General features: G+C 42.0%; 2 protein-coding genes across 2 annotated transcripts; one reads left to right on the forward strand and one right to left on the reverse strand.

Moving 5' to 3' along the window:
• Window positions 1–259: 259 nt before the first annotated feature.
• LOC311102633 (ectonucleoside triphosphate diphosphohydrolase 5-like) lies at window positions 260–8,656 on the forward strand (the record flags this gene model as incomplete). Its single annotated transcript, XM_084144001.1, has 13 exons — window positions 260–548; window positions 930–1,009; window positions 1,429–1,572; window positions 1,966–2,041; window positions 2,884–2,919; window positions 3,389–3,477; window positions 3,576–3,655; window positions 5,057–5,118; window positions 5,311–5,412; window positions 6,357–6,500; window positions 7,319–7,375; window positions 8,354–8,469; window positions 8,573–8,656. Coding segments are annotated over 13 exons (1,359 nt in total), but the record flags the coding sequence as incomplete, so codon positions are not given.
• A 4,756-nt stretch (window positions 8,657–13,412) lies between these two features.
• On the reverse strand, window positions 13,413–24,226 carry coq6 (coenzyme Q6 monooxygenase). The gene is made up of 12 exons (XM_084143908.1): window positions 23,865–24,226; window positions 23,364–23,498; window positions 19,860–19,918; window positions 18,017–18,143; window positions 16,644–16,774; window positions 16,445–16,552; window positions 16,302–16,364; window positions 16,097–16,204; window positions 15,219–15,421; window positions 14,808–14,923; window positions 14,279–14,445; window positions 13,413–13,569 (listed from the first exon to the last, which is right to left on the reverse strand). The coding sequence occupies exons 1-12, from the start codon at window positions 24,061–24,063 to the stop codon at window positions 13,540–13,542; spliced, it is 1,446 nt and encodes a 481-aa protein (XP_084000034.1). The 5' UTR covers window positions 24,064–24,226; the 3' UTR covers window positions 13,413–13,539.
• Between the last annotated feature and the right edge of the window lie 323 nt (window positions 24,227–24,549).

Raw genomic sequence — 24,549 nt, forward strand, 5'->3', positions numbered from 1 at the left:
AGCCCTTATGTCTTTATATACTGTAAACAGATGACCAGACAGACCTGACTGTGCATCACTACCCACTCTGCCTCTGCCTCTCCGGTTTTCTCTCATCACCTCTGCAAGCTGTTGCCACTGCATTTTGCACTGCTCCTCTGAAGAAGACTAACTTGAATAAGGCACAGTTTGACTCTTACTGTATATCCATAGAGTAAAGTGTTTTAATTAGCTTTTACAAACGCATCAGTGTTTCTTTGGGTGTTAAAAAACTTTGGCTCTTCAGATGCTGCTCCTGACAGTAATGTCCATGTCGGTTCTGGTTTGGAACTTCCAAGCGGAGGCAACCTACCATCACCTCCAGACAGTCCACCACGAACACTCCGCTAACATGGAAAACCTCCTGCCCGAAAGCCTCCTGCCCGAAGTCGTGCCCGAAGTCTTGCCTGAGGTCTTGCTTGAGGTCTCCCACCCTGTCAACCTCAGCCGCACTTTCTATGGGATCATGTTCGATGCTGGGAGCACAGGCACCCGGATCCACATCTACAAATTTATTCAGAAAGACCCAGGTGAGTGTTTTCTCTCTCTTTTTCTGTGTATCTCATTCAGTCTCTCTCAGCCTTAGCCTCAGTCCCAGGAGCCAATAGGGCTTTACGTTCAACTGTCTCCCAGAGAGTCTATGTTTGCTGTTGGGTCATTCGCTCTGTGGTGTAAAGACAAACACGTGCCGTCAGCGTGGGGAGAGAGCAATCATGGGCAAGACAGAACCAAGAGGCAGCTGAGTTGTAGTTTTAATAATCTGTTAGTGTGACCGAAATCCCAAAAAATCCCAAATTTCAAAGCACACATTAATGCAACAGACATCTGTTATTTCACACATTTCAAATATCATATTTATATCTTGTTTGACAAATGAATGCATTCTCCCCATCTACTTTTTCTCTTTTTAGTTGAGCTGCCAGTTCTGGACAATGAGATATACCATGCAATGAAGCCTGGTCTGTCTGCCTATAAAGAGAAGCCTGAAGAGGTATGTATCAGGTCTATCATTTTCTCATTCAGGCATTAAAAAAAAATTTTTGGGGTAATTTAGCAGACGCTCTTATCCAGAGCGACTTACAGTTAGTGAGTGCATACATATTTTTTTCTCATACTGATGTAGACTGATGTAGGCATTGTGATGTAGACCGTATAATTACATGAACTGATTCTGCTGATGCTATCACTAAGTCTGATCTTTACTGTCTTGGGATCTAGATTTTACAAACCAGATGATGTGAAGTCATATGTGGACAAACATATCAACCCTTTAATCAACTGAATACGTTAATGCCGTTATATACTTCATTCACTGTTGAAATATCTATCAGCCCTTTTAGTCACGGCTGTGCTTTGAGAGTGTTCCAGTGGAGACCATGCTCATCTGTTAATGCCTGTTATCCCATTCAGGGTGGGAACACGATCAGAGCGCTGCTGAAGGTGGCCAAGAAGACGGTTCCAGAGGACGAGTGGAAGCAGACCCCGGTGGTCCTGAAAGCCACTGCCGGGCTCCGCCTCCTGCCCGTGGAGAAGGCTAATGCTCTGCTGGATGAGGTGAGGCACGTTTTCTTTCCCCTCAGGCAGTTAGGCACATGGATGACCCGTCCTGCCAAGGATCCGGACGTGAAACTGCTAAGTGCTTACAAATGTTCTTGAAAGAACTGGGGGGAAGAGTCTACCCACTTCTAGTTGGCGATCACTGTGCAACAAACTGCTGTTTTGGGGTTGTCTGGAGCATTGGAATATGTCATTTGATTTATTAAATTCATGCGGCTACTCTAGCCATGTTTGTGGTTTTGCATTCTGTCATCCTCAGACAAATGTGCCTCAGAACAATTCCTTAGTCTAGAGATAAGAGATATAATAAGGATCTATTTTATTTTCTTACTGTCTTTATTCAGGATGATCTTTATTAATATGCACTGTCATCATAAATGGTCTCCGTAGGTTCGGGAAGTCTTTGACGAGTCCCCCTTCTTTGTACCAAACAACAGTGTCTCCATAATGAATGGAATAAATGAAGGTATGCCACTATATTGGTGTCACAAACATCTGTCTTTCATTTTCTTTTACGCTACTGTGGTATTGTGGGTATGTTGGTAAAGAGGAAAACTGTAGACATTGCTTAGATTAGCTAAATGCTGCAGTATTGTCAAACCAGGTGGTTAGTATCTACCAACACTGTCCTCATAACATGTTTTTATAAGAGCTCTATCGCTACCTCATAGAGCAATTAAATAACCTTGTCTGGGTTGCCCTTCCCACACCCAATATTAAGTGATCCTCCACATCACTCATTAAGACACCCGCACTAACTCCTGTTTCATCAGATGTGCAATTCATTAGCCTCACTTTATTTTTTAATGTTTTTTTATTTAACCTTTATTTAACTAGGCAAGTCAGTTAAGAACAAGTTCTTATTTACAATGACGGCCTACACCGGACAAACCCGGACGACGCTGGGCCAATTGTGCGCCGCCCTATGGGACTCCCAATCACAGCCGGTTGTGACAAAGCCTGGAATTGAACCAGGGGGTCTGTAGTGACACCTCAAGCACTGAGATGCAGTGCCTTAGACCGCTGCGCCACTCGGGAGCCATAACATGAGATCTGAGACAGTAGTAATTACCTGTGTTGGTCTATCCATGTCAGACAAATATTACTAATGTAACAGCTGCTAAAAGATTGAAAACTAGTATAACCTCCAATCTCTGAATTGACAGTCTCTGAACTGCATGTGTTCAAATGGCAATATGTATCGGTAACGTCCAACAACAAGATTACAAAGGCAACAATAGCAAATGATTTTGTTCAAGTGAATGTTTTACTCACACACTCTCCATGTACTCTCTCTCTCTCTCGTAGGAGTCCTGGCCTGGGTAACAGTGAACTTTCTGACAGGTAAGGCATTGCTCATGTTTTGCTAAGGTGGTGTTAATGGTCAGGGGAGTCATTTCTGAGGTTTAAACACTGTACACAGTTGCAGAGCAGTGAAAGACTCCTGTCTCCTGTCTGACTGTCTTGTATTGAGTCATGTTGGCCACCATCTGGTCACGGTGGGATGCAATATTCCCTCACTTTTTACACAGAGTTAGCATAATAAGATAATATTTATTTTACAACCCATCCTATGGTCAAAACGATAGCCTTCTTCTTCCTCTTGGTGGCCACAGACCTATATCTATTAGAATTCCAGTCTTTGTCTCAAGCGGGTGGTTGGAAAATGAATGAATTCTAAATGAAGTATGTGGTCAATGTACAGTACCTGTATGTTCTACTTTCTGTTTATAATGTCAATGATGGATAGCATCCTGTATATAGTTTTCTATTTCCAGTTCTGTGTGTTTGACTTTCCATCTGTTTGCTTTAGGTCACTTGTATGCCAAGACCAGGAAGACAGTGGGGATCCTGGATTTGGGTGGAGGATCTACCCAGATCACTTTCCTTCCAAAATCAAAGGTAAATGTTAAACTGAACTCCACTGGCGTTTTGTGAAGATTTAGATAACTATTGCTATTTTATTACACATTACTCAACCCTTCTCTTTGTTCCCATAGAAAACAGTTTTCACCGCCCCAGCCAGTTACATTGCCAACATCAACATGTTCAACCACACTCTACAACTCTACACTCACAGGTGAGTAAACAACCATTGGTGCAGCAGTTACTGTACAGATCTTATTTTTTATGTATTTTTTTTAGGGGGTAGATCAGCTTTAATATTGCAGATAGATTGTAACCTCCATCAATGTAATTGTCTGCATCACTTCCAATCCCCCATATGTTTTTCCCCCCACAAATATATATATATATATATATATATATATATATATATATATATATATATATATATATACATACATACATACATACATACATATACACATACATACATATACATACATATATATATATATATATATATATACATATCCTTTTTTAAAATTTATTTTCCTTTATTACTTTCCAACCCCACCACCCCTACTTGGAGTAAACTAGTGAACAACAACACGTACGCCTCTACTTCCAGTTTATACATACTATATACATTTTTACTCCTGAACTTCCTCTAACCTCAACCTCTCCGATCATTTTCAAGATGTCCATCCGGTTTGCCTCTACATGCCATATTCCCCAAACTGTGCTCTTTCACAAAAGTTCTCAACCTATATACCTATTATGGACACAGTATGTTTTACATTAGTTATTTTGTTGTTATTAGTTGTTATTAGTCCCAACCTTCAGCTCCATTCAACCCCTGTACACATCTTAATTTTGCAGGAAAATAATCCTGCTGCAACAGGAAATGTGAATTATTATGTGGATTATAATTAATGGGAATGTTTATAGGGGTTGATAAATTTTTCGTAAGGGAAAATGAAGTCTGAAATGTCAAAGTGGAAATTACAAACTTCAGAATTCTTTTTAAACCTCAAACACACTATACGTTGTACATTTCCAACTTGTACATTTTCCTTTTGCCCTCAGAACAGCCTCAGTTCGTTGGATAATGGACTTTACAAGGTGTCAAAAGCATTCCACAGGGATGCTGGCCCATGTTTACTCCAATGCTTCCTACTGTTGTGTCAAGTCGGCTGGATGTCATTTGGGTGGTAGACCATTCTTGATACACACGGGAAACTGCTGAGCATGAAAAACCCAGCAGCGTTGCAGTTCTTGACACAAACCGGTGCGCCTGGCACCTACTACCATACCCCGTTCGAAGGCACTTCAATCTTTTGTCTTCCCCATTCACCCCCTGAATGGCACACATACACAATCCATGTCTCAAATGTCTCAAAGCTGAATAATCCTTCTTTAATCTGTCTCCTCCCCGTCATCTACACTGATTGAAGTGGATTTAAGTGACATCAATAAGGGATCATAGCATTCACCTGGATTCACCTGTGTCATGGAAAGAGCACGTGTTCTTAATGTTTTGTATACTCTATGTATATAATGGCATGCAAAGAAAACAGGATACTCACATTACTTTGGCAGTCTCATTAATGTATTCTGAATATCTGTCCTCATTCAGCTACCTTGGAAATGGACTTGTAGCGGCTCGATTGGCAACTCTTGGGGCTTTGGGGGCTGATGGTAATTTGAATTGTCATACAGTATTTACTTAGCTATGCAAGCTAGGCAACTGCAGTCATTCATCTGTTCATGCTGGATAAATAGATTTGTATAATGCTGCAAGACACTTTAGATTTCTATAAATCAGACACACTATTTAACTGTCATCCTCGTTGGGGACAATGCAATAACCAATCTTGTTTACTCTTTCAGGTCTGGATTGGAAAGTTTTCACAAGCTCCTGTCTACCCAAGAAATTCAGAGAGGACTGGACTTTTGGGGGAATCACCTACAAAGTTAGCGGAATTCCTGACGGTAAGTGCAAGATAAAACATACAATAATGGTCCTCTGTAGCTCAGCTGGTAGAGCACGGCGCTTGTAACGCCAAGGTAGTGGGTTCGATCCCTGGGACCACCAATACACAAAAATGTATGCACGCATGACTGTAAGTCGCTTTGGATAAAAGCGTCTGCTAAATGGCATATTAATAATATTTAATTTTTTTGAATCCTCGAAACTATAAATAAACTATTCAGTCTCAGATAGCTCAATGATAGAGTTTAGTTCAGTCTGAGTTGAGAACATTTCCCCACTGGAACCAACTGCACTGTGGTGCAAAATGCATGTTTTGTCATTCTTTCTCTCTGCACTCAGACTTTCAACAGTTATAATACAGCAAACCTTGTATTTAAATGAGTGGAAAATTGTCAGTTAACTCCGCAAATAATGCAACACTCCCATACCACGGTCATGTAGCCAAAATATGCTGGGTTAGTCCCCGAGCTGTCATTTTTCTGTGTAACTAAAAGCTTAATGTTGACCGCTCACAATTATGTGGTAAAAATAGTTCACCCTACAGGCGTGTGCTACTCTTGTCAGCACTTGGTTTCCCCGGTTGTAACCAACCAACCAATCCCAGGGTGCTGTGAAAGTGTCCTTTTGGGGCTGTTCTAGTGTAGAGCTCTGGAGCCCATAGCCTCAACCCCATTTTGATCTCATAAAGAGGCTCCAAGTTCTCCCAGGTCATTCCACCACAAGCATGCAGCAAACTCAGTTATTTTACTCTCCTTTGAAAATAAACCTTTTTATTGTTGGTGCTGATTTAAAAATTATTCTGACTTGTTAACAATTTACTTGAGTGTTATGTTGTCATGAAGCTGACATAACTCTATAATCTTATGATACCTGCCTTGAAGATTCAGTACAGTTTGTGATAGATATTAATGATTCTATTGATGTTATTTATGTGTCTCTTCAGGCTATGCAGGTTACAAGCTGTGTTACTATGAGGTGATGAGGGTGGTGAAAGGCATCGTGCACCAGCCGTTCGAGGTGAAGGGCAGCAGCATCTTCTATGCTTTCTCCTACTACTTCGACAGAGCTGTGGAGTCAGGCCTCATTGGTGAGTAGACACACAGACCAGGACAGATACAAAATCATATTTTAGCAGTGGTGGAAAATGCACCCAATTTTCATACTTGAGTAAAAGTGAAGATACCGTAATAGGAAATGACTGAAGTAAAAGTGAAAGTCACCCAGTAAAATACTACTTGAGTAAAAGTATAAAAGTATTTGGTTTTAAATATACTTAAGTATCAAAAGTAAATGTAATTGCAAAATTAATTAGTATAAATAATTTCAAATTCCTTTAATTAAGCAACCCAGATGGCACAATTGTTCGTGTTTTTTTAAATTACGGATAGCCAGGGGCACACTCCAACACTCAGACATAATTCAGAAACAAAGCATTTGTGTTTAGTGAGTCCGCCAGATCAGATGCAGTAGAGATGACCAGGGATGGTCTTTTGATAAGCGCGTGAATTGGACAATTTCTGTCCTGCTAAGCATTCAAAATGTAACGAGTACTTTTGGGTGTCAGGGAAAATGTATGGAGTAAAAACTACATAATTTCCTTTAGGAATGTAGTGAAGTAAAAGTAAAAGTTGTCAAAAATATAAATAGTAAAGTAAAGTACAGATACCCCAAAAAACTACTTAAATAGTACTTTAAAGTATTTTTACTTAAGTACTTTACACCACTGCCTTTTAGTATGCATCCACTAAAACCTCACAATAATATGAAAGGATTAAAGTAAAACAAAAAATTGTTTAGTTATGTTCTCCTCAAATACATTTAACTGCAGTGTTTATGATTTGCTTGGAAAACTGAAATGACAACTGTTGTAGCAGATGAGAAAAGTATACATTTGTTGTTTTACAGATGGCAGTCGCGGTGGCATGGTAGAAGTTAGGGATTTCAAGAAGAGAGCCAAAGAAGGTGAGTCCTAGGCTTTTCCCCCCTCAGAAACATTTGGACTATATTGATACAGTACACAGTGTACAAACAAGAAATGTTGGTGCTTATTTGCATGTTAGACTCAACAATCTCACATGCCTTACAAAATATCAGTTCCTCACCACAAAATCTTGCTGTAAAAATACACACTGTTCTAACTCACACAAACACTCAACCTTGTTTGTGCCCAAACATCTTGGCACAACTGTAACCTAACCTGGAACATTGGCACTTTCGTCTGCCATTTCTAATATAACCAAGGACCATCAGATGAAATGTCTGATTCATAACTGTTCTCAGAGCATACACAAACACGTTGATATTTTACATACACATTGACATTTAGCTACTTAACACATTTACAAATCATTTACAGTAATCTGATGTGATGTGGAAAGTGCTCTGTCACATTAGACTAACATATAGCCTTGGTAAATCCGTTAGACCGCGTGGCACAATAAATGCCTGTGTTAGATTTACAGCTAAAAGGAACGAGTTGGTGTGTTATGTAAAGTCTGTTTGCATTGCGAAAACAGTCACATGGTCTCGATGAACACGTCTGGCATTTGGCAGGTTGGCAGGCAGTTGACCTGGGCAGCTGTGAGCTCTGTCTCTCGTACCTGACAGCCACACAACACCCAACCTGACCTGGGGGCTGAGCCTGAGAGAGACACACAGTGTACAGCAAGTCTGTTGGCTCTGCCACCCACCCCCAGAATCACCAACATGTGCAGACCCTCAGCACTTGACTCTTCTCACACCCCATTTCTCAGTCAGCTAAACAAACAAAATAAACCAAACAGGGTGACCAGCTTTCTATTATGTGGTGCCCAGGTTAGAGGTTGACTGCTGCTTGACCCCACATTGAACATGATACAAGATGTCTCAAAATATGCCCATGGGTGCTCTCTGTCCTCTGTGATTTGTTCTTAATGTAGTGTCTACCTGATTTGTTTTCAGTGTGCAACAAAATGACCAAGTACCGTCCCATCAGTCCCTTCCTCTGCATGGATATGACATATATCACCTGCCTGTTGAAGGAGGGCTTTGGCTTCAAGGACAATACAATGCTGCAGGTGAGACAGGAACTGGTCACTGGGCACAAAGGTAGGGGACAGGCATCAAGACGTTAATAAGTCAAAACTTAACAAACATTATGTTTTTTGTTCTGCTCCACAGCTCGCCAAGAAGGTGAACAACGTTGAGACAAGTTGGGCCTTGGGAGCCACATTCGATCACTTTAACAACCTCAACATCCACTAAGGGCAGCTAGCCTACCTGCCTGCAGGCACAGCCTGTTACTGGGGGCATCCCCTCTGCCACCGCCCCCTGACTAGCCCCTCCCTCCTGCACAGCCACGCTCCTCCAGCCTACCCCTCCCCTCCCTTCCTTCCTTCTCAGCACCATTACATTTTAGTCATTTAGCAGACACTCTTATCCAGAGCGACTTACAGTTAGTGAGTACATAAATTTTTCATACTGGCCCCCCGTGGGAATCAAACCCACAACCCTGGCGTTGCAAGCGCCATGCTCTACCAACTGAGCTACAGGAGGGCCATCCTGCAGATAATCCAAGAACTGTTGACAAAGAAATCACTATGTTTTTATAAGGAAGGACAGCTATTTCTACTGTATGTTTAACCCATAATTAGTGAGTTGACTTTATTTTTGTAAAGCAAGCATTTACATTTTTGCTTCCTTAGGGCTGTCTGATCTGAAATGCAGTCTTACTTGGCTACCTTTGAGTGTATAGAGTAGTTAGAAGCAATGCGACTAGTAAGGTTTTTAGAGAACTTTGGTGCTTACTGTGGTCATGGAGTGCACTGTAAAGTACAGTGGAATATTTGAAAAATGAGTTGCAGGAATGCAACCTTCAGTCAGCTCGGAATGCCTGCAACTCATTCTATCTGGAAATGTCTTTCCAGTACATTCTACTATAGGACAGGTGAACAAGACATTTTCCCTCACGAGGCTTATAGCAATAGATGGTTGAAATGAATTAACCAAAAGCTTTCCCCCTTCATACTTTGCACATAACACTTTAACTGCAGATACTGTAGCGGAGATCTGTTGCTTTGATGTTGTCTACAGAGTTGTACATATTCATCCATGTTAAAGGGAGGTGTCCAATTTGCAATAACTCAGGGGGCAAGTAAAGCTCAGAGAGGGGGAGTCGATAGTGTTCTCACTGAGTATGGCTTGCATTTGATACATGAATACTATTGTATGTATGGCGTTAATATTTAAAAGTGTTGCCTTAGTAGATGTGTGGGCTTGTGTAGGATTGCCAGTTGTGTTGAATCAGAGTGAGTGACTTGTCTTTCTGACTGTTGGTGAACTCTGTGTTATTTGTGTCTACATTGGAACACTAAATGATAATTGTTCGATCAACCGTGGCAAGACTACAGGACCCTGTCAAAATAAAAATGTAGCTTCAGCTTGTTGCTGTCATCATGTTAATATAAAAGTGTCTAAACATGTCAGGTATAACAAAGACCTTAAACCCATAAATCTTTCATTTGTAGGGATATAGCTCTTGGCGCAAGACACACATAATGCTTAATACTGTTTGTAATTTTCTTCTTGTGAACTGTACAAATATTTAAAATGCTGTTGCAATCTGTACAAAATGAACTTTGCTGTATAACTGCTCTTTGTGCAATCATAGCGGCTATTATTGCATTGGCTATCTGTCCAGTAGCAAACATGTACAATAACTACTGTTGTATATAAAACCACAAAGTAAAGCAGTATTTTTTTGGGGGGGTTATTTATTTTAAAATATTTTTTTTAGGGGGTAGATCAGCTTTAATATTGCAGATAGATTGTAACTTCCATCAATGTAATTGTCTGCAACACTTCCAATTCCCCATATGTTTTTTTCTCTCTCGCAATATATATATATATATATATATATATATATATATATATATATATATATATATATATATATATATATATATATATATATATATACATATACATACATATATGTACATATCCTTTAAAAATATATATTTTCCTTTATTACTTTCCAACCCCACCACCACTTCCCTAATTGGAGTAAACTAGTGAACAACAATGCTTAGGCCTCTTCTTACAGCTTATACATACTCTATACATTTTATGGACACAGTCAATTTTACAATAATTCAATTTTGTTTGTTTTTACTCCTGAACTTCCTCTACCCTCAACCTCTCCTATCATTTTCATGTCCATCCGGTTTGCTTCTATATGCCATATCGTTCTAACTGTGCTCTTTCACAAAAGCTCTCAACCTATAACCCATATACTTATTATGGACACAGTATGCTTTACATTAGTTATCCTGTTGTTATTAGTTGTTAGTTGTTATTAGTCCCATCCTTCAGCATCATTCAACACCTCCCATCTATCTCTTAAGACCATCCATATTGGATTTCTATTTGCCATATATTTTTCAACTGTACTGTGATGTTTCACAAAAGTTCTGAACCCTTCTATTCTCATTGTTTCTACAGATTGTAAATAAACATTTTTGCTAAAAGTATTATTATATTAACTAAACCTGTATTAGTAAAATACTTACCAGGCTGTAACTGCTTTGACTTTGCAGATGAAAACTTTCTTTCTGCTGCATAATGTTCACTATGTTTTAAGGTGAACTGTTTGATGACAGATCATGTCAATCAATATTTAATAAAAACCTGGTGCAAGTAAAATGCCTGTATACATTATACATGTATGTTTCAATAAAATACTAAAAGTGTATTTGATGTATTTGTTTTCCCAAACACATGTTCAGTCTTTAAATAGCCCAATATACAGTGGGGAGAACAAGTATTTGATACACTGCCAATTTTCCAGGTTTTCCTACTTACAAAGCATGTAGAGGTCTGTAATTTTTATCATAGGTACACTTCAACTGTGAGAGACGGAATCTAAAACAAAAATCCAGAAAATCACATTGTATGATTTTTAAGTAATTAATTTGCATTTTATTGCATGACATAAGTATTTGATACATCAGAAATGCAGAACTTAATATTTGGTACAGAAACCTTTGTTTGCAATTACAGAGATCATACGTTTCCTGTAGGTCTTGACCAGGTTTGCACACACTGCAGCAGGGATTTTGGCCCACTCCTCCATACAGACCTTCTCCAGATCCTTCAGGTTTCGGGGCTGTCGCTGGGCAATACGGACTTTCAGCTCCCTCCAAAGATGTTCTATTGGGTTCAGGTCTGGAGACTGGCTAGGCCACTCCAGGACCTTGAGATGCTTCTTACGGAGCCACTCCTTAGTTGCCCTGGCTGTGTGTTTCGGGTCGTTGTCATGCTGGAAGACCCAGCCACGACACATCTTCAATGCTCTTACTGAGGGAAGGAGGTTGTTGGCCAAGATCTTGCGATACATGGCCCCATCCATCCTCCCCTCAATACGGTGCAGTCGTCCTGTCCCCTTTGCAGAAAAGCATCCCCAAAGAATGATGTTTCCACCTCCATGCTTCACGGTTGGGATGGTGTTCTTGGGGTTGTACTCATCCTTCTTCTTCCTCCAAACACGGCGAGTGGAGTTTAGACCAAAAAGCTCTATTTTTGTCTCATCAGACCACATGACCTTCTCCCATTCCTCCTCTGGATCATCCAGATGTTCATTGTCAAACTTCAGACGGGCCTGGACATGCGCTGGCTTGAGCAGGGGGACCTTGCGTGCACTGCAGGATTTTAATCCATGACGGCGTAGTGTGTTACTAATGGTTTTCTTTGAGACTGTGGTCCCAGCTCTCTTCAGGTCATTGACCAGGTCCTGCCGTGTAGTTCTGGGCTGATCCCTCACCTTCCTCATGATCATTGATGCCCCACGAGGTGAGATCTTGCATGGAGCCCCAGACCGAGGATGATTGACCGTCATCTTGAACTTCTTCCATTTTCTAATAATTGCGCCAACAGTTGTTGCCTTCTCACCAAGCTGCTTGCCTATTGTCCTGTAGCCCATCCCAGCCTTGTGCAGGTCTACAATTTTATCCCTGATGTCCTTACACAGCTCTCTGGTCTTGGCCATTGTGGAGAGGTTGGAGTCTGTTTGATTGGGTGTGTGGACAGGTGTCTTTTATACAGGTAACGAGTTCAAACAGGTGCAGTTAATACAGGTAATGAGTGGAGAACAGGAGGGCTTCTTAAAGAAAAACTAACAGGTCTGTGAGAGCCGGAATTCTTAATGGTTGGTAGGTGATCAAATACTTATGTCATGCAATAAAATGCAAATTAATTACTTAAAAATCATACAATGTGATTTTCTGGATTTTTGTTTTAGATTCCGTCTCTCACAGTTGAAGTGTACCTATGATACAAATTACAGACCTCTATATGCTTTGTAAGTAGGAAAACCTGCAAAATCGTCAGTGTATCAAATACTTGTTCTCCCCACTATACACTGAGTGTACAAAACATTAAGAACATCTTCCTACTATTGAGTTGCACCCCCCCTTTTGCCCTCAGAACAGCTTCAATTCATCAGGGCATGGACTCTACAAGGTGTCGAAAGTGTTCCACAGGGATGCTGGCCCATGTTGACGCCAACACTTCTCACAGTTGTGCCCAGTTGGCTGGATGTCCTTTGGGTGGTGGACCATTCTTGATACACACGGGAAACTTGAGCGTGAAAAACCCAGCTGCGTTGTAGTTTATGACACACTCAAACCGGTGCGCCTGGCACCTACTACCATATCCCGTTCAAAGGCACTTCAATATTTTGTCTTGACAATTCACCCTCTGAATGGCACACATACACAATCCATGTCTCACTTGTCTCAAAGCTTAAAAATCCTTCTTTAACCTGTCTCCTCCCCTTCATCTACACTGATTGAAGTGAATTTAACAAGTGACATCAATAAAGGATGATAGACTGACCAGATGAAACCTATGTCATGGAAAGAGCAGGTGTTCATAATGTTTTATGAAACTGGGATACAGGATGCTTGGAAGCCCCCAGAATCATCTTCACACAGAGAAAGAAAGACACACAGGAATAACAGTGTTCAAGTAATAACAGAGCATAAAATATAACTTTATTAATTTACACTTTTACATTCCATTCACAAAGTCACAATGGCATATCGTCATTGGAGTACCATCAAACTCCATCGGCAGGACCAGCGTACGTGTCACTTGCTTGCAAACGCCATGATCTGCTCCTGGAGAGACAAAGAAAGAAACAAGATCAACTCACAAATCTAAACATCCATTTTCATCCATCCATCCTTATCCACAAATACATTCATCCAACAGCCACGTATAGCACTAGCAAGTTTGACAAAAAACGATGACTAGGATCTTTCCCATCTGCGTAAAAAGTGGCACTACAAACCTCTGTATACGAGATCTGTAAACTCTGAACATTTAATATGGAAAAATGTCAAGCATAACTTTGGGTCTCCAGAGAGAAATGCCTTTACAACCAGTTACGGTTGCTTTGGTCTGAATCACTTAGTAGGGAATAAAGCCATTTCACATCAGCGGTCTGTAATAAAATGGGTGTGAAAACACAAGCCAACACCACCGTAACGCAGCCTCGGGGCCAGCACCCCACCCACACACTTTCTGTAACACTACATTTGGGGCTAAACTAAGCTGCCGTAGTAGTAGGTTGACAACCATGGAAATTATAGACAGAGCCGAAGTAAAAAGACATATAATCAGAAAAAGGGCGGGATCGGGTGAGGTCATGAGCGAAGCCAAGGTGGGGTTTACTTCTGACAGGTGTCCAAACCCTGGGAATGGAAGAAGAGATGGCCTCTACTTGCACAAGTGTTGTGATGATCAAGGAGTTGTGGGTTCACTTTGATAAGGGGCATGACATTCGGGACAGGTAAGGGTTGAAGAGAAGAGAGAGAGCATACTAACTTTCATGGCTGGCAGTGTGTTGGTGGCCTGCAGACCGAAGGTGCGTAAGACAACCATGGGGGCAGCGTTAGTGGAGTACAGTCGTTTCATCAGGTCGATGGCAGCCATCATGGGCAGGTTGTGTCGCTGGCGCTCTGTCTCATATTCCAACAGGTGCTGCATGGCCCCTATACAACACAACACAGATAGAGCAAAACACTAGGGGTTAACAAATCATGGAGAAAATATTTTGCACCTGTGTATATTGTTATTGCGTTTTCTGCATTAGGTCGATACATTGGAGCTATTCTGACTTCAAAACAGAATAAATCAAATAAAAGATTCACATAACCGGATTTCCATTTCTGTAAACATACAGTTCTTGGCAGAATAGATAGAAAAAAACATCAAATAAACTTTGGAGGAAAGACTGTTCTTTTTATAATCAAGATCAACAGCAAGAGTCCCAGCCTGGGCTTTGGAAAAAAGCTTCTGAGAAACCACTGGCTACGGCTACTGTGTTTGGTGTCTGTTTAGGGTAGTCACTAACCCAGATCCTTCCCATTAAAGGCCGCCTGGCTCAGGCGCTGAGTGAGGCAGGCCACATCCCCAAAGCCCAGGTTGGCTCCCTGGCCAGCTAGAGGGTGGACGCGGTGTGCTGCATCCCTGCAAAGACAAATAAAGACCCCTGCCTTGTAAATCTAGTCACCACATCTACAGGGTAGGATCAAAGCAAGCATTCCCTTGAAATAGACATAAATACCAATAATTAAGTAGAGGAATTAACCTTTTTTTTAATGATCTCATTTTTTAAATATGATCCTGTTATACCTTCATAGAATTAGGGCATATAATCCTTCCATTTACAAAATGCCAGGTCAAATATGAGTCACAGTTTTCCAAAGCAAACCGAAGTGGAGTTCAATAACTGAGTGTCCCACAGGGGTGAGTGGTGACTTACCCGATGAGGGCCACCCGGTGCCTGATGTACTCTGACGCATGGCCCATGCCCAGGGGGAACATGACCCGACTCTTTGGGCCGATCCCGGCCACACTGGGGGGTAGCTGGCGGGCCGAGCCGGCAGACGGCATGAGGACTGACAGGGCAGTGCGGAACAGAGAGCCAGCAGTCTCCACCAGCTCACTGTGGTTCTCATTACTCCACTGGCAGACAGAGACGACACAGAAAGAGAGGGAGACAGAGGGAGAGCGGAAGAGAGAGACATGGAGGGAGAGACAGAGAGGGAGAAACAGTGGGAAAAGGAAGAGACAGACAGAGGTACAGGAGAGATAGACAGAGGTGTGGTAGAGAGAAGAGAGAAGTTAACAAAGAAACAAACTAGATCAGAAATGCAGAGTGAGTGTACTTTCCCTCACTAACAAAATGGTTTGGCAGCGTTACAGGACCCTTGCTAATTAAAAGAAGAGGCTGGTCATGCTTGCTGTTGAATTAGCTTAGTTTGAAAAACATTCCATGCAGTAATGACCAACTGGCAGACCACAGGTTTAATTAGCAAACCAGGCCTGAAACCAAGCATGACTCAACCGTGGTGACCGCATCGGCAGGACCAGTAAAAATAGTCTGCTTGGGAAAGCGACTTTAGGCCGGCAAAACGTTGGTATTGTCTACATGTATGATGTATAGTAGACAGAAAACAGTGACAAGTGCACCCATTGGCATTGGTGAACCGGTTAATTGGTGCACTTGCAGCATGTTGGTAACAAGAGCATTTCCATTCATAAACATACTATTCATAACGCATATGAATGTATCAGAAATGTATTAAGGCACTTGTTCCTCATCATTATCTGATTTGGTGGGGTCAGGCCGGGACTCACGAAGGCAGTGTTGATGGCGTCCACGAAGCTCTCCTCATCCAGCTGCAGCAGCTCCTCAGCATGGCGGTGGCTGGTCGACCACACCAGAGAACTCTCTGTGTCCGACAACTACAGCCACAAGAGAGACGGGGGACGTCAGTTAAAACGAAATAACAAAAAAAAGCAAAGAGCTCAGCTGCACTTTGAACCTATGATACAAACTTACTGGTAACATTGCTATGGGGCCTGTAGGAAGGAATCTCTGCCAGGCAACATTGTTCTCTGTTGGCTATAGAAACACATGATAATAATTAGTATGGCCTCTAGGTGTCTTGGTGAAATAGACCGGTTGTAAGATGTAAATCTCACCTCGGACAGATGCAGGACAGCCACAACAGCTGATTGGTCGTAATTCCACTTGAACGTGGGTATCCCCGCCTCCCGCCTCACCATCGAATTTGGCCCATCTGCTCCAATCTGAAAACCGGCCAATCACAGCGGTTACATCCTACAGCATTACGGTCAAAGGCATAAAATAAAAGAGTTACTACTCAGATGTTGGACTGACCAGTAGTTTGGTTTGAAGCGTCTGTCCGTTGGCCAGGGTGACCTGAACCCAGGGGATGGCGTCAGCTACCTGGTGGGACTTGGGCCAGGTGTATTTCACCACCTTGGTTTTGTACTGGACCCTCACCTGATCTGAGAGACAGAACACAGAGAAACATTTTATCAAAAGCAGATCCAAGGGGATTCTGGGTTCACCACAGAGAATCATTTTCACTAAACAAGGAAGGGGCCAGTAAGTATTTTTCATCACAATTGGTCACACTAATCAAGGCTTTGCTACTTGTTTCCTCCAAAAAGGAAAAAAATTGAGTACGGTTTGGCTGTAAGTGACTAAGGCAGTGGAGGATCTACAAACCACCTTGTAAAACACCACTGGTTTCCCTCTCTGGCAGGGAGCAGCTGCCGAAGCTCACATTGACAATCTTCTTAATGGTCTTGGCTTGCTGCATAGCATTGACTAATAGTGTTTATCTACAAGCAGACCATGCCACACTTTCCGCTTGCTGCCAGCATGCTGGGATTGCACCAAAACTCTCACTTTCTTGGAATTATCGGTAGTCGGTCATCCCGAACATGAAAGTATCCGGAATTACGCTTGGCGTTGCCCACTTGGAGAGGCTCCTGTCCGCAGATTGACTACTGATTCCTGAACACGAGCGACAAATATTGGCATGCAGTGATTGGAGAGCAGAGTTACTACCAAACCAGCTGGCTTAGTGCACGCTTTTCATGTACTGCCTTAGAAGCAGAGAAACATCATGGCCAAAGCAAGAAGAAATTAAATAGAGGACCAACGCCTTTAAGGAAAACCTGCTGCCTGCAACCACACATCTGTTTAGTGCAAAATGTTGAAAAACCTGTTTATAAATATGCTGTTTTACAGTCTGACACATGGCAGTGCTAAGGTTTCATTTGTGAACCTCAAATAAGTTGGCCTAATTTCAACAACAATACAGCACAATAAACCGTCAGCACTTTAGCATCGTTAATGGTGTGGGAGCACATGTCAATGTGAAATAGGTCACTGGACAACTGCACGTGCCTTTACATGGCACCCGGTCTATGGAGTGCTCTAACTGGCACATAGGAAATATGACGCTTGATTGAAATAGCAGGAAAAACATGGATGCGTCCAAGAGCTGCACTGGTCTTTAAAATTAGACACTGGGAAAAATACAAATAAACAAAACACAGGGACAGGATGAAACAACTGTGGTGACATTACATGACTTTCCAGACCCCGCTCCTATTAACAGGATGTCACTGAAATTAAGAGGTCTTCTAAGGAGAGTTACATCACTACTCATGCATAGTGAGGGTTTCATGGAAAAATCATCAATGCTACTGGACTGTGTGTTGTGCTGCTTTTCATACCAGAGAGATTGTCCAGCTGTTTCGTCAGGGCTGCCACAATGATGTCGTTCTCCACAATGTATGCCATCTCGTCCTGCAGGTTCTCCTTATCGAATGTAATCAGGGCATCCGAGCAGGCATCCCAAACCTAAATGAGAGACCAATTATCCCTGTGGTCTACAACTCTATCCTTAAATGCACCCCCTTTCCCTATATTTAGCCGACCAAAGAGGCACAGCCTAATTGAACTGAACACATCAAAGTTGTTCAGCTGCAGCCAGAGCTTGGCAGCCACTACTTCAAGCACCAAACTAAGATCCAGGAAGGTCAACAACACCCTTCTGGTTCTATGGTTGACTTAGGGAGCTTACTGAAGCACAATTAAATGCCATTTGTGATGTGGATTTATGGTAATATATTTGGCCCAACAAATAATAAATACAGAACACATTTGTTAACATTACTGAGCGGGTAAATATTTGTTCATGTATCCCAAAAAAGTAGAGTCAGTGTTAGAATAAAACACATAATTGAGGCACATATAATTTCTGAGGCGGTAAATGAAAATACTTTTCATGTGACAAAGCAAAGTGGTTATGCTTATGTAGGACTATGATGGCTTGTTACCAAGGCCACAGACCTTATCATTCAGAAGTAACACAGCTAAACTACTTTTTCCCAACATGCCATAAAGTAGTGGGTTTTACACTACAGAAAACCACTAATGGTGGTGGGTTTGCAACTTGTGACAAGTGGTTGGCTGCTTGAAAGATTTAATGAAACCAAACCGCAAATTGCAAGGAGTTATGTTGGAGAAAAATATACTTCTGTTGATAAGGAATGTGTTGCTATGTACTTATTGTCCTCTTTGCTAGGAGAAAACCCCAAATGGGAGCTTTAAAACCTGCTTATCTTTTCATCCTAACACCCAGACAGGAGACAGACCATTGGAAATGGCCTACTAATGACTCATATTCAGGTTGTTTTTCCTTCTTAAGGCAGTAGTTAACTTTTTAGGATAGTGAATGAAGATTATTTTTGGTTAACCTCAACGCACTGCTCCTCTATCCTTGTAATATGCATCAGCAAACAAACAAGCAGATAAAAGGAGCAGAGCAGTTAAGGTATTATGGGAGAGGTATATCACCATAATCCCCATATGGTATTTTATGATGACATCCTTGGCCATGAGTGAAACCCTGTGGTTTGGTCTTTGGTAGAAACTGACCACATCTTACAGAGGGGACTCAACCTGTGCCCACAGCTGTAAAACAGGGTCACTTTGCTGCTGACATCCACACATCCTGTCATCTTCCATCTTCTGCTTGTCACATTAATCTTTATAATTAGTAGACACAGAGGATGAACGCCTAGTTGAAGATGCCAAATAGATGTATTCTTCCTATTAAATATGATCCTAAATAAATAAACACTCTGCCACTGTGGCCAGAGGAAAGAACTAACATTTCACTAAACCAGGGAGTTTTGATTGTCATTTTAAATTGACCTCCTGTTCTTTGGGGTTTGCGGCATCCTGGCATTTGCCTGGCCTCTGAGGATGTATAAATTGGGCAGAGGAATGAACAAAATGCGTGTTTTAAACCGCCATTGGGTTTGCTTTTTCGTTGTGAACAATTACATGCCCAAGGGAAATGGCATTGTAAAGCACATTCAGCACATGATTGAGTGGAGGTTAAATGTCAGTGGAGATACAATTTTCCTAAAATGTTATAGCCAAACAAGTTACTGATGCATGGAGAATGAGAGTAAGTATATAGCAGTATAACTCTAACGACCTAAATGGGCTTCTCAATTAAAAAAGACCTTTAGGGCTTGTGGTAGAGTGGCGTTTCCAAGAACTGACCTGCATCTTCTGATAGGGCTTACATCTCATGTTCATAATGTGATCCCATGCTCCAACACCTGAAAGGTACACACAACATTTTAATAGAATACAAGATCTATAAAATCTAGGAATGTTATGTATGAGGCATACAAGCCCCATAATGACTTGTTAGAGGAATTTGATTAAATGAGACAAGAACTCAAGTGGGTGAACAAAAATATAAACGCATCATGTAAAGTGTTGGTCCCATGTTTCATCAGCTTAAATAAAAGATCCCAGAAATGTTCCATACGCACAAAAAGCTTATTTCTCTCAAATGTTGTGCACAAATTGGTTTACATCCCTGTTAGTGAGTATTTCTCCTTTGCCAAGATAATCCATCCACCTGACAGGTGTGGCATATCAAGAAGCTGATTTAACAGCATGATCACACAGGTGCATCTTGTGCTGGGGACAATAAAAGGCCACTAAAATGTGCAGTTTTGTCACTCAACACAATACCACAGACGTCTCAAGTTTTGAGGAAGCTTACGATTGGCATGCTGACTGCAGGAGTGTCCACCAGTGCTGTTGCCAGAGAATGTAATGTTCATTTCTCTACCATAAGCCGCCTCCAACGTCGTTTTAGAAAATTTGGCAGTACATCCAACCGGCCTCACAACCGCAGACCACGTGTATGGCACGTGTATGGCAATAGGCGAGCAGTTTGCTGATGTCAATGTTGTGAAGAGAGTGCCCCATGGTGGCGGTGGGATTATGGTATGGGGGCAGGCATAAGCTACGGGCAACGAACACAATTGCATTTTATCGATGGCAATTTGAATGCACAGAGATACCGTGACGAGATCCTGAGGCCCATTGTCGTGCCATTCATCCGCCGCCATCACCTCATGTTTCAGCATGATAACGCACGGCCCCATGTTACAAATATCTGTACACAATTCCTGGAAGCTGAAAATGTCCAGGTTCATCCATGGCCTGCATACTCACCAGACATGTCACCCATTGTTTGGGATGCTCTGGATCGGCGTATACAAGTGTGTTCTAGTTCCCGCCAATATCCATCAACTTCGCACAGCCATTGAAGAGGAGTGGGACAACATTCCACAATCAACAGCCTAATCAACTCTATGCAAAGGAGATGTGTCGCACTGCATGAAGCAAATGGTGGTCACACCAGATACTGACTGGTTTTCTGATCCATGCCCCTACTTTTTTTTTTTAAAGGTATCTTTGACCAACAAATGCATATACACGACATTGCCAAAAGTATGTGGACACCCCTTCAAATGAGTGGATTCGGCTATTTCAGCTACACCCATTGCTGACAGGTGTATAAGATCGAGCACACAGCCACGCAATATCCATAGACAAACATAGGTAGTAGAATGGCCTTACTGAAGAGCTCCGTGACATTCAACGTGGCACTGTCATAGGATGCCACCTTTCCAAAAAGTCAATTTGTCAAATTTCTGCCCTGCTAGAGCTGCCCCGGTCAACTGTAAGTGCTGTTATTGTGAAGTGGAAACGTCTAGGAGCAACAATGGCTCAGCCGAGAAGTGGTAGGCCACACAAGCCCACAGAACGGGACCATCGAGTGCTGAAGCATGTAGCATGTAAAAAATAGTTTGTCCTCGGTTGCAACACTCACTACCTAGTTCCAAACTGCCTCTGGAATCAACGTCAGCACAATAACTGTTCATCGGGAGCTTCATGAAATGGGTTTCCATGGCCGAGCAGCCGCACACGAGCCTATGCCAAGCGTCGGCTGGAGTGGTGTAAAGCTCGCCGCCATTGGACTCTGGAGCAGTGGAAACGCGTTCTCTGGAGTGATGAATCACGCTTCACCATCTGGCAGTCCGACTGACAAATCTGGGTTTGGCGGATGCCAGGAGAACGCTACCTGCCCCAATGCATAATGCCAACTGTAAAGTTTGGTGGAGGAGGAATAATGGTCTGGGGCTGTTTTTCATGGTTTGGGCTAGGCCCCTTAGATCCAGTGAAGGGAAATCTTAACGCTACAGCATACAATGACATTCTAGACGATGCTGTGCTTCCAACTTGGTGGAAGGCCCTTTCCTGTTTCAGCATGACAATGCCCCTGTACACAAAGCAAGGTCCATACAGAAATGGTTTGTTGAGATCGGTGTGGAAGAACTCGACTGGCCTGCAAAGAGCCCTGACCTCAACCCCATTGAACACCTTTGGGATGAATTGGAACGCCAACTGCGAGCCAGGCCTAATCGCATAACATCAGCGCCCGACCTCACTAATGCTCGTGGCTGAATGGAAGCAAGTCCCCACAGAAATGTTCCAACATCTAGTGGAAAGCCTTCCCAGAAAAGTGGAGGATGTTATAGCAGCAAAGGGGGGACCAACTCAATATTAATGTCCATGATTTTAGAATGAGATGTTTGACGAGCAGGTGTCCACATACTATTCCCAGTCATGTGAAATCCATAGATTAGGGCCTAATGAATTTATTTCAATTGACTGATTTCCTTATATGAACTGTAACTCAGTAGAATCTTGGAAATTGTTGCATGTTGCGTTTATATTTTTGTTCAGTATACATTACATTTACATTTTAGTCATTTAGCAGACGCTCTTATCCAGAGCGACTTACAGGAGCATTTAGGGTTAAGTGCCTTGCTTAAGGGCACATCGACAGATTTTTCACCTAGTCGGCTCGGGGATTAGAACCAGCGACCTTTCGGTTACTGGCACAACGCTCTTACCCACTAAGCTACCTGCCGCCCTACATACATCCAAGTCAACTTAATTGGGCTTGACGTTTACGTCATTTAGCAGACGCTCTTATCCAGAGCGACTTACAAATTGGTGCATTCACCCTATAGCCAGTGGGATAACCACTTTACAAAAAAAAATTCTTTCACATTTTTTTTATTTTTTATCTTTTTTATATTTTTATCATTTTATTTTAATTTATTTATATTATTATTATTATTTTTTTTGGGGGGGGGGGGGGGGTATCTGAATCACTTCTTTATTGACATGCAGTACATCATCAGGGTGTAAAACCCAAGGAGACATGAATAATAGTTGAGAGGATCCCATCAATGACCGATGTAGTCTAGAGGCCAGATAGGATCCCTGCTAAGCATGTGTGACTAGACAGGCTGGGTCTGATCCCTAACCTACTTCCTGCCAACATTTTATACTGAGCCACACCACAAATAGGCTTAATCAGACAGGAAGCTGGCCACTTAAACAAAAGCTCTTTTGTCATTGGACTAGATGCACTGTTCTTTTTTAACTGGATAAACCAACCCTGACAAATTATATTGACAACAACTACCAAACTAACTACACACAACTCTTCACTCCTACTGTACTTTATGAAGCTCATACTATTGCAGCCATGTGTATCTGTTTGCAAAGAGGTTTCCTAAATTTTTCTGATGCTATTGGCTGCCAATGGAAAACAGAGATGCTAATGCCATTAGAGAGATTACTTTCTCAGGGAACTTGATAATAGTGTTTGGTAATATGGTTGTGTACCACTGAGGAGGGTGGCAGAGCCCGGGCTGATGGAGCTGACTCTTGTACTGTAGGCATCTGGGACCTTGTCCATCACTTTCTTGTTGCCTGCCTCAAGCAGCAGAATCTTCTTCCCCTCCAAGTTTGGATCCAACCCTGTCAACAATAACGAGGATGCATGAAATTGATTGATGCTGCGTCCAAAATGATAAACAGACATAGACTAGAAGTTTTGTGGTGGGAGTAGCATTGATATAGTCTACATTCTGGCATCACTAGTGGTGCCATGAGAACAATACATTACAGTTCCTCTACATGTTTGTCTTAATTATACCTTACTTGTTTAGCAACACAGAACTAAGGCAAATACTGTATGCTGTAAATCAGCAGCAAAGCCACAACTGCAACTTAGTTGTGAGGATGAAGCCTTAGAATTTACATCCAGCAGCAGAATGATGGCTCCTCCTCCTCCTTTAGAGGGGGACAACTAGGGGCAGAGGGGCTGTCTGACTGTCGACTCACCTAAAGAGCAAGCCATAGCGGTCCCAACCATCCCTCCTCCGGATATAATGACATCATAGAGCTCATTTTCATGTTCCATATGTTCTGCTGTGCACGTGAGTCCTCTGCAAATGATTCTTGCTCCTGAAAAACGGTTCACAGCAACACACCGCCGCCCGATTCCATTCAAAGACAGCGCTGTTTTAGTGAGACTATGCATCTTTAAAACAACGTAGCGTGGTACTCGTCTAACCCTTAAAACAACTCCAACTGTATTGTTTTCAATCTGGACTAAACGTTTCCCCTTGAATATGTCCTACTAATCGCAGCGGTGTCCATTCTATAATGCAGCCATGTTGTATAGTTTGACATACGTAAGAGGCAAGTACTTCCTGTAGTGCTCAACCAATCAGAAAAAGGAAACGCACTCGTTTCACTTCACAAGTTGTCCGCACTTTGGTGCTATTGATAGTAAAACATAATTCCGTTTTATTCAGGAAGACAATGTACAAGGCACTTCTTGAATAAAAAATGTGTTACAAATTTGTCAACATGATAGTGCCCAATCGAGATCACTAAGGTATAGATCGAGATACCGCAAGCGTTTACTTCAGCCAATCAAACATTAGAGGGTTCCAGGGGGTGGAGTCAAATATCTTAGCTTTGACAACATGTAGCGAAACATCATCTAGCGATTCGAAGTTAA

The sequence above is a fragment of the Coregonus lavaretus genome (genome assembly GCF_964263955.1).
Source record: "Coregonus lavaretus genome assembly, chromosome: 27".
Lineage (NCBI taxonomy): Eukaryota > Metazoa > Chordata > Actinopteri > Salmoniformes > Salmonidae > Coregonus > Coregonus lavaretus.